General features: G+C 52.7%; 1 protein-coding gene across 2 annotated transcripts in view; it reads left to right on the top strand.

Annotated features, from left to right (window-relative positions):
• The window catches only part of MAVS (mitochondrial antiviral signaling protein), a 670207-nt gene that overhangs the window by 2841 nt on the left and 656387 nt on the right, over positions 1-10979 (top strand). The window contains exons 4-6 of one of the 2 annotated variants that reach the window (XR_010651328.2): positions 268-853; positions 1608-1762; positions 2223-5292. Coding sequence is in view for 1 of the 2 variants with exons in the window: in XM_065837289.2 (XP_065693361.1) it covers positions 268-853; positions 1608-1762; positions 2223-2864 (1383 nt within the window). In the remaining variant the exon portion in view is untranslated. Of the gene's footprint in view, positions 1-267; positions 854-1607; positions 1763-2222; positions 7801-10979 lie in introns of those variants that run through there. The other variant, XM_065837289.2, reaches the window with a different exon arrangement.

The following is a 10979-nucleotide window of genomic DNA, read 5'->3' on the forward strand; positions in this document are numbered from 1 at the left end:
CTTTCTTATCAGCCCCTTTTAAGTCCGGAAAGGCCGCACTAAGGTCTCCCCGGAGCTTCTCTTCTCCAGCTGAACACCTCAACTCTCTCAGCCTGTCCCCCAGCAGAGCTGTTCCAGCCTCGGGTCATTCCTGTGGCTCCTCTGGCCCCTCTCCAGCAGCTCCATGTGTGTCCTGTGCTGAGGTCCCCAGAGTAGATCCAGCACTGCAGGGGTCTCTCACCGGAGCAGAGTATTTAAAGTGATTTAACGCAGCTAATTTCTTTCCAGCTCCCCAAAAAGCTGGAGCAAGAGAGTCTCCAGCCACCTCCACCTGGGAGCACAGTCCATGACGCATCGAGTGACGGGCACGATGGAGAGGGGCATCTCCCGCACCCCACTGAGGCTGTGCAGGTGGCAGCAGGACCCCTCAAGACAGGCACCATGGCTGTGCCATCGGCCACCACCTCCGATCAGGGCCGGGACTGGCTGAGCCGCCAGCAGCACCCGGTGTGTGTGGATAACGGGTGTTTTGGGAATGCCAACCACCTGCACCGCGGTGCACTGGGCTTGGGTCTGGGCAGCTCTCTGCTGCCCAGGCCTGTGGGTGCTGCTGGCAGCCCCCAGCAGCCCAGGAATGAGCCCGAAGAGAATTTCTATATGTCCACCGAGTCGCCCTCGAGGCCGGAGGAATCTGCTCGCAGCAGGGGGGCACAGCCCCCAGCCTCACCGCCAAAACAACAGGCTGTGCCCAGTTCTGAGCGCGACGGGCCCCCGAGCAGCTTCGTGGATGTGCGCAGCCCTCTGCTCATAAAGCAGCAGTTCGACGCGGAGCAGAAGCGGGTTGAGATGCTGCAAGAGCACGAAGCAGACAGAGGTGGGTTTGCTCCCCACAGAGCTGTGTATCTGCTGTCCTGATGGGGAGCGGGGTTGTAGGTGCTGCTCGGTGCCCGTCCTGCTTGATAATGAGGGTGGAGAGTGGCAGAGAAGGTGCAGGTGTGGGGTAGAGCCCCACTGGAGGCCGTGGGGGGCCTGCCAAAGAACGGTGGCAGCTGCAGTTGTTGGTACAGGACAACCTGAGGTTGTGTCTGCCTTGGTGGCCCATGAGCACTCCTGGTGATGCAGAGAGTCACTCTCTGCTCTTGTCACCCATCCCTGGGCACAGTGACCTACCCCAGGAGGGGCGTGAGGTTGGGTTGTGCAGAAATCCAGCTCAGTTGCTTGTTTTCCCCAAGTTTTTCCTCCAGTTGTTGTTGCTCACTGTATTTTTGGCTCAACGTTGTGCGCAAGGCTTGGCAGAGGCACTTGCCTCGTTTCTGATGTAAAACACCCCAATTAAATGTCTGCACCCCTCATTTCAGCAGCCTGGGGACACCCTGCTCTCGAAGGGAGGAACAGACTGGGTGTACTGGTTTTGCTGGTGCCATCTGGTTTAGCTGCACCTACCGGGAGAGCTCGAGTGCCATGGCAGAACCAGGGCCATGCAGGCAGCACCCAGTCACGCTGGGCCCTGCTCCCCACGCACCCTCCTCAGCTCTGGGAGGATCCTGTTGCAGCATCCTTGAGGAAAAGCAAAACTCACCTTTTAGGTCTTGTGATTAACACAATACATTTTGTTTTCTCCCTGACAGACAGTTCGACGGAAACAACTACCCTGGTTGCTACCCTGGTGCCCAGAGATGCTTCCCTATCCTGTGACACCTCCCTGAAGCCTCCTGTGCAAGAGCAATATCTGCCGGCGGGGGAGACGGCCAGCGGCTCCCGCTCCGTGCCCACGGAGGAGAAAGTAGGTGATGTTTCCCATTGCATTTCATTCAGGTCCTTGCAGACTCCCCCTATCTAGAAGATTTTCTGCGGCACTGATAAGATTTTGAGCTGGTGGTCGTTTATTCAAGGCCTTTTTTCCCCACTGTGTTCACGCCCCTGTGCGGATCCTGTATTTTGTAGCACGGGAGAAGGGAGCCAAGGTCTGTAAGGCTTTGACTACATATTTCCCCTCCTCGACTTGCCAGTCAGTCTCTTGGCTTCCAGGTGCCTCTTTCCACCCCTCTCCTTGCAGCTTGTCTCCCCTTTTCTCCTTCCTGTATCTTCTCAGAGCCCAAACACCTCCCTGCCCTGCTCTTTTTCCCGGCCCTGGCAGTTACCTGTGACCTGAACTTGCTATTAGCAGCTGCAGACGTGGTTCTTGAGTGCTGACGTGGGTTTGTGGTGTGATGCGGGTGCTCCCCTCTCGTTGTCTCCTAAAGGTGCTCCCAGCCTCGACGGTCCCGATTCCGACAGTAACAGGAAGCTCTGAAGTCACGTCTGGGAGGACGACGTCCCGGGTGAGCTCTGCCATCTGGGTGCCTTGCAGCAGCGTGGAGGGGCATGTGGAGCCCAGCAAGCCGGGTGTCCTCCTGTCCACGCCTGGGGAGAGCCCAGAAGCGGCTGGCAGGTGCCCAAGCTCTCGGGGACCCAGTGGCCACCATTCCAGATCATCTGGTAGCCTCACCTTCAGCAGCGACCCGCTCTTGATGAGTACGGATAGCTCCAGCACGGGAGAAACGCTCTCCAGAGTCTCCTCGGGATGTTCTGCTCCAGCAGCCCGTGAAAACACCAGGGAAAAGGAGAAACCTGGAGCAAGCGGAGACTCTTCTCCACCTTCAAGCTGGGCCAGCACCTCCCTGGGCACCCATGAGGTCCGTGTGGACCATTACCCCAGCACCCAGCTCAGGGCGGGCAACGACCTCCAAGATGGAGAAAATCCTCTCGGAAACCCTCCGGTTTTTGACTCGTCTGAGGTCATAGTCCCCTGTGTGTACAGCATCAGACCGTCCCTGTCACACCTCATGGGCATTGCTGCGATTTCAGCTCTGGCGTTCCTGGTGTACACTCGGTTGCGGAAATAGTGCTGGATTGGAGGGGATGCCACGACTGTCGCTCAGCCTCGGTGATTCCTCTTCGGAGCAGGGATTTGGCCAACGTTTGAGCAGCGGCAGGGATGGTATGGGTGGTGTTAAATCTCTTTCTGGAAGGTTTTGCTGGAAGGGGCCTTGGTTGTGTGATGCTGTTGGGTTTGGGTCTGTTCTCCCACCGTTTCCCAACCGTCATCTTGTCTGTAGCCTTCTCCTTTTACACCCACAGAGAGGATCTCGCTCTGGGAGCAATCCCTTGAGTCAAAAAACAAAGTTCTCATGGCAATTCTCCACGTTTTCCTTGTTTGGTCCCAGGAGGCCCCAGGGAAACATGTCCTGGTTGTCCAAAGGGTGACCGTCCGGGTCCCTGCAGGCAGCACAGCCAGGAGAGGTTTTGCAGATCTGTAAAGGGGGAGCTGATTTTGTTGGCTCTGCTCATCTCGGCTTGAAAACCTGCCCGAGGGTCTGTGCAGGAGCCTTCACCTCACGTTGAATTTGTATTACTTGGTGTCTCTGACTTTGCGGCTGGGACCTTTGTCTGCTTTTACTGCTGCTTTTTCATGGTGCTGGATGTGCGGGCAGGACCCCGTGCAGCAAGTGACGCTCATTTGTGACAAAGAGACACCCCTGTGATGAAAAAGTGCCAGGCCAGAGCACACATGAGCTGCCCCTCTCCCAAGAACCATCATCCTGCTTTGGTGCTTTGCTTCGGAGCATCCTCCCCACTTCCGAGGGTCAAGGATGGGCACTGACACCCTGAGGATGAAGCTGAAGAGCAGGAAAGATCCACATCTCTCCATCTTTCTCAAGGATCAACCTCATTTCAACTTTGAGGAAGCTGATGAGGCCTCTACAGACAGCTGAGAGCAGCCTCACAATCACAGGCCCTGGTTGTGGTGGGGGATTTTAACTCCCCTGATGTTTGCTGGAAGGACTACTTGGCCAGCCAGCCACAGTCCGGGAGGTTCCTCCAGTGCCTTGATGATAACTTTCTGATGCAAAGGGTGGAGGAGCCAACCAGGAGAGGTGCACTGCTGGATCTCATCCTCACTAACAAGGAGAGTCTGGTTGAAGCGGTAAAGATTGAGGGCTGCCTTGGTTGCAGCAACCACAAAATGGTGAGTTCAGGATCTCATGTGGCAGGAACAGAATAACAAGCAGAATTGCAACCCTGGACTTCAACAGGGCAAACTTTGGCCTTTTCTGGTAATTGCTAAGGGAAATCCCATGGGCAAGGTTGCTTGAAGGTAAAGGGGCCCAAGACAGTTGGTTAGTGTTCAGGGACTGCTTCTGCCAGGCACAAGATCAGAGCATCCCGACACGTAGGAAGTCAAGGAAGGGAGCCAGGAGACCTGCGTGGTTAAACAGGGAACTGCTGGGTGTGCTCAAGTGCAAGAGGAGAGTTCATAGATCATGGAAGGAGGGGCTGGCCACTTGGGGAGAATATAAAGCCATTGTCAGAGGGTGTAGGGAGGCAACTAGGAAAGCTAAGGCCTCCTTAGAATTAAACCTGGCGAGAGGGGTCAAGGACAATAGAAAGAGCTTTTTCAAATATGTGGCAGATAAAACTAACACCAGAGGCAATGTAGGCCCACTGATGAACGAGGTGGGTGCCCTGGTGACAGAAGATACAGACAAGGCAGAGTTACTGAATGCTTCTTTGTCTCTGTCTACTCTGCCGGGGGCTGTCCTGAGGAGCCCCGTACCGCTGAGGCCCCAGAGGAAGGCAGGACAATGGAGGAGTTTGCCTCGGTTGATGAGGACTGGGTTAGGGAGCAATTAGGCAATCTGGACAGCCATAAATCCATGGGTCCAGATGGGATGCACCCGCAGGTGCTGAGGGAGCTGGCTGAGGTCATTGCTGGACCGCTCTCCATCTTCTTCGCCAAGTCCTGGGAAACGGGAGAGGTGCCTGAGGACTGGAGGAAAGCAAATGTCACTGCAGGCTTCAGAAAGGGCAAGAAGGAGGACCCAGGTAACTATAGACCAATCATCCCTGGGAAACTGATGGAATGACTTCTCTTTGGTGCCACCTCAAGGCATATCAAGGATAAGAGGGTCATTAGAGGCAGTCAACATGGCTTCACCAAGGGGAAGTCCTGCTTGACCAAGCTCATTGACTTTTATGAGGACATAACAAGGTGGATGGATGATGGCAGAGCTGTGGACGTGATCTACCTTGACTTGAGTAAGGCATTTGACACAGTCTGCCACAGCATCCTCACAGCTGAACTGAGGGAGTGCGGTCTGGATGATCGGGTAGTGAGGTGGACTGTGAACTGGCTGAAGGGAAGAAGCCAGAGGGTCGTGGTCAATGGGGCAGAGTCCAGTTGAGGCCTGGATCTAGTGCAGTGCAGTGCAGTGCCTCAGGGGTCAGTGCTGGGCCCGGTATTATTCAATATATTCATCAATGCCCAGGGAGGTTGTGGAGTCTCCTTCTCTGCAGACATTCAAACCCGCCTGGACACCTTCCTGTGGAACCTCAGCTGGGTGTTCCTGCTCCATGGGGGGATTGCACTGGATGAGCTTTCCAGGTCCCTTCCAACTCCTGACATTCTGGGATTCTGTGATTTTTCCTCCCCCTCTGGCCAGGGAAAGGGGGATTATGGCTTTAAGAGGAACGTTTCACACAAAGCCAGCGTTAAGTGGACTTGCTCCCACACAGGATTATTTGGCGTCTTTGATCTTTAGGCTGTATTTTTAGCACCTGGCTGGGAGGGTGGATGTAGTTCTTGCTTTTCCCGCTACCTGGTGCTATGGGGTAGGAATATGTGATAGGAATATGAGAAACTTGTGTCCAGGCTGCAACACAAATAGGATTGACTCTGTACAATGCAGGGAGGCCACAGCTGGTGGTCGAGATGCTCTGGGTTATCCTGAAGGTTTAAAATTGTGTTTAAAATCGCAGTCTGTCATTTCTCTGCTGTCCCCCAGCGTTCAGCTTGGAACGCGAGGGGATGGGGCTGCAAGATTTCGAAGATAAAATCCTCAAACCTAAATAAATATCCCCAGCTTCCCCCTGCCCATGGCAGCGTTCGGGGGCAGAAGCAGCCCCAGTTCTAGCTCTAGGCGGAGTTTAGCGATCACCAGCCACGCTGCCCACTTCTGCAGCTGCAGGTTGTTTCTGATCTACTCCCCCCCGAAATCACAGGGGTACAGAAGTAGCAAAACTATTTTCATGTATTTAGAGGTTTGTTGTAGCGAGAGGATTTTCTTTTCTGAGCTCTAAAGATGCCAGCACAGACTTTTGGGTGTTCCCACCCTCCTGTGATATCCTGAGGGGGCAACAGGGGAGCTGAATTTGCACAGAACTTGTGCCATGGGCTGGCATGATTTGAATCCAGCAAGTGCCAAGGATGCCGTGGGCTTCAAACCGTGGCAGTGGCCTGGTGCTGATGTCCAGGCTTCTTCCCTGCTTTACTGTAGCCAGTAATTTATTCCTCCCGGATTGCTGCTGTTCGGTAACAGCTTCCCAAAATATGACCTGCCTGCTGGAGATAAGCTCCCTAAGACCCGGCTCCAAAGTGCAGCTGTTGTGTAAAGGATGAGGATGAGAAATTGTCTGTGATAGCGAGGGGTTGATTTTGATCTGACAGGACTGCTCTCCAGGTGAACCGGAGATGTTCAGTGCTTGCTCTGCGATGGTGTTTTATCTGTCAGAGGGAGGGATGGAGCTTTTAAAGAATTGTAGAATCCTTTTGGTTGGAAAAGACCCTCAAGATCATCGAGTCCAACTGTTAACCCACCCCGGCACTGCCCCATGTCCCTGAGAACCTCATCTCCATCTGTCCAGCCCTCCAGGGATGGTGACTCCAGCACTGCCCTGGGCAGCCTGTTCCAATGCCCCACAGCCCTTTGGGGAAGAAATTGTTCCCCAGATCCAACCTCAACCTCCCCTGGTGCAACTTGAGGCCGTTTCCTCTGCTCCTGGCGCTTGGTCCTGGGGAGCAGAGCCCGACCCCCCCTGGCTCCAAGCTCCTTTCAGGCAGTTCAGAGATCAGAAGGTCTCCCCTCAGCTCCTGTTCTCCAGCTGAAACCCCAGGTCCCTCAGCCGCTCCCATCACACTTGTGCTCCAGCCCCTCACCAGCTCTGTTCCATTCTCTGAACATGCTCCAGCTCCTGAGGGCCCCACGCTTGAGCTCCTCTGCCAGCAAAGGGAACACGGGGGCTGTTCTCCCCATTTGAAGACGAGGTGACTTGTCCAACACCTGCCCACAAGTGGGGTGAAGGACCCAGGATTCCCTGTCCCCAGTAAACTGTTTATTTTTTTTCCCTTTTCATAATTTTGCCAGGCTTTGTAGGGACCTGTCAGCTCCCTGTGAAAACTGCATATTTTCAGCACTAAGAATTGCACTTTATTATTTGCAGTAAGGAAATCTCGCCAAATCCTTTCACCTTGTTAAGAGGCTGATGCTTACTACTGAATATTGCACCGAAATGAAGCAGAATACACATTGTAAAGCTGAATACACATTGTAAAGCAGAGTACACGAGCCTGCATAACCACACACCAGAATCCATCCAAAACTTCATTGAGGAGCGGGGATGTGTGCCTTCTCCACACGCTTTCTGTGTGATCCATGAGATCCCAAACCAGCAGCATCTGTACCAAGGCCCATTTCTCTGATGCTTTACTTGCCTGCAAAATTAATCACGTATTTTCCCACTACGTTTTAGCAATGGTTTGTGTGTTTTGCCTTTTCACATTGAATTGCTCTTGTGAAACAGCTGGTTGATCGCCACTTCAGACTCGATAAAAACAGACATTCGGTTTTCTGCTGTGAAGTGCCGGCGTTTTCGGAGTTGTAACGTAGCACTTTGAAAGTGTAATCGCCAGGTGAGCCTGCAGGGAACTATCCCTGCACATCTTTTAAAAGAAAAGCTTTTTACTAATATGTATAATAAAATCATTTGCCACTTGACACTCAACTCATGAGGTTGTTGTGCATGTGTTTAAGATGGAGAGGATTTCAGCTTTTGAAGCCTCTGTGGAGCAAGGGAAGTTTCCACCTACAAGTTGGCTGGAGAATTAAATCCCAGACTTACCCACTCACGGAGTGGAGGCCACAAAGAGGGATCCAAACATCCATCCTCTGCTTTTTTTTGGGAGGGTGGCAGCAATTTGTTGTTCTATTTAAGAAGACAGGTGCGTTCAGACAAAGGTGTTGGTACAGCTTCTGCCATACGTGATTTGAAGCCACTCTGTGGGATTTGGAACGTTCTCCTCACCGTGGAGCTGCGTTTGGATTTCTTGGAGAACCTTTACCTGAGTGTGTGCTGGGAATTCGGCTTCCTCGCTGTCACGGTCCATTCAGTGATGGACTCGTGATGGTTCATTTACCTTGATCTCAAAGTGCAAAATTAAGGCAACCAAAATGCCAAGGGGTTATAATTCAATCAAACAGTGTTACTTTATTATTTTTGCCTATAAAGCAGAGTAGAGAAAAAGGGAAAGAAAAAGAAGGGGAGAAAAGAGGATTTAATTACCACCAGACGAGTTCCAAAGGTGTTCCTCTGGTCTCCAGTCCCATAGAGTTCTGCTGGTCCTGTGTCGTGATCTGGGATCCTCTGGTGGGAAGATCTCAATGATGTCCAGTCGAGAGTCATCTTTTATGCTTCTTCACCCCCTCTCGCTCCCATTGTTTGAGGCAAATCCCCACCTTCATTTCGCAATCCAGGCTTAACTGCGCAGGCCTGAAAAGTCCCTGCTTTGCTTGCCAGGACCCATCTGCGCCTGCGTGGCCTCATGGTCAGGGGTCTCTTCCTGGTCCATTGGGTGACCTCAGGACCCTTGGTGAGCTTCTGGGCACGCTCTTCTTCGTTGGCCTTTGTTTCAGGGAGGAGGTGGAGGACGCATTGGGCTGAAGCAGCAGGTGAGAATCCATCTTCTGGATGGCAACTGTTGTCGGAGAGACCTGTATAACACAATCCCTTTAGGAGGTGGGGGCAAGTTTGGCTGAGGCAGCAGGTGAAGTCCACACAGCAGCCATTGTTACCGGTAGCCCCCTGGGTCCGAGAGACCTATGCAACACAATTCTGCTCCTCAGGCCTCTGTCTAAGCCGTTATCCATCTGTTCTTTCTGTCAGGGTTCAGTTCTCCTAGTCCCTGATGTTGATGTTTCAGGCAAATACTGTTCCATCTTCAGACTGACTCTTACACTCGTCTCTTCCTCTTCCTCAGCCCGCCAGCTCTGGTAGAACCCTCACTTCGATATTTTGGGTTGTGTGTTGCGCACGCCGGGGTGACACCTCCCGTTCCAGCATCCCAGAGACGAGAGGTGACCTCCCAGGGCTTGGGGGGCGGTTCAGACAATGCCCAGAGCCACCAAATCTGGTGCAAGGGGCAGGTAAAACCACTTTTGGCTGCTCACAGCGGTGGCTGGAGCTGTGTCAGCATCTCAAGGAGCGGGAGGTTTATGAAACCAGAGGAAATGCTCTGAAGGGCACTTACAGCTTCACAAGTTGCCATGGTGAGACCGAGGCCAGCAGTCCACATCAGGAATAAGAGGTGGGACATGATTTGGGGACAGTTTTCTGTGCTTATTTTGGAGCAAGCACAGATCCTGGTCTAGAGGTTGGGCTTCCTAGGACCTCAGAGTAGGCTGGGGGTGAAGACGGGGAGGGTGTTTCTTGGTGCAGCAAACAGCTGAGCACAAGTCGTATCCTCAGGATGTTGTGGTTGCTAAAGAGGAACTGGGCAAGTTCCTCAGAAAAATGCACCAAAGGTTTTTAAGCAGAGATCTGAGCTGCAAATTGTTGCAAGGTAGAAGAGCGTTTGAGAGAAACAGGGTCATAGGCAGCTGTTGGTGAGAGGTGACAGGCTGGGAAGGGACTCGGTGTCACCAGGGAGGTTGAGGTTGGATCTGGGAACAATTTCTTCCCCAAAGGGCTGTGGGGCATTGGAACAGGCTGCCCAGGGCAGTGCTGGAGTCACCATCCCTGGAGGGTTGGACAGACGGACATGAGGTTCTCAGGACATGGGGTAGTGCCAGGGGTGAGAGAACAGTTGGACTCGATCATCTTGAGGGTCTTTTCCAACCAAAATGATTCTCCTATTCTATGACTCCATGAGAGTGCTGCCACGCACAGCCCAGGGTGCTGCTCACACTTCTTCATGATCCAGATTCTCCCGTATTCTCTGTTTTAATTGGATCCTGCACAACAAAGGCAGCTGGGCCACCTTTCCCACCCCAGGCGCTGCTCTGACCTGCAGAAAAGAGACCAACGTCCCCAAACCCACCACTGCACCCAGCTCCGCTCACCCCTTGCTGGCCAGGCCACCCCGGGGTGAGTCACCCTGCGGCATTTGCTTTTTGGGGACGAGCAGGAAGGTTTTGAGTAGCATGACAAAACCAGCCCTTTTTCTGTAGCGTTCCGTGCCCTCTCCACGCTGCCTTTTACCAAAGAGGCTCCCAAGGGCTCTGCTACATGTTCACTCGCTTTCTGCTTTCCCAGCTGGAGCTCTGGACGTACAGCCAGGTAAACAAAACACGTTTAGGGCTCGGTACTGACAATACCGTGAATTTCAGGTGACAAAGCTCAGTGAGTTAATTCCTTAACAAAATGAAGTCAGTGCTTTTATTAAGCAGCATCATTTTTCTTCAGAGGGGTTGTGCTTTATCTCACATGGGCACCAACACCATTTATATGTGATATTAAAATTATACAAACTAAATTTGACCCATCCCTTTGCTTCGTTTTCACCACGGCAGCCAGAATTCAGCCAATTCTTACCGAAATTATTACACCTGCTTTGAACGCCGGTCGCTTATCCCTTCGGTATCAAGTTAATGCCTGAGGATTGCGGTGAACTGGGATTAACGAGATGCAGGTAAAGAGCACCGGGGGTCACTGGGTTGCAGTTCCACGCTTGGGTGTGCGAGACATCACTGAACATTCCACTTGGGAACCTCCAGCGTGTTACGACTGGATCTGTTATGGTGTAAAACAGTCTGAGAGTGTTTTCCTCCTCGAATGTCACCCTGTTGATGGTTGCTTGTGTCATGCTTTACGGACACCTCGTTTTTTGTGTTGACTGCGTGGCTGCTGCTGTAGTTGGGAGCTCAGCATTGATAAATGTAGGGTCTGAGATTAAAGAATAGGGCTTA

Source organism: Patagioenas fasciata, chromosome 4 (genome assembly GCF_037038585.1).
Source record: "Patagioenas fasciata isolate bPatFas1 chromosome 4, bPatFas1.hap1, whole genome shotgun sequence".
Classification (NCBI taxonomy): domain Eukaryota; kingdom Metazoa; phylum Chordata; class Aves; order Columbiformes; family Columbidae; genus Patagioenas; species Patagioenas fasciata.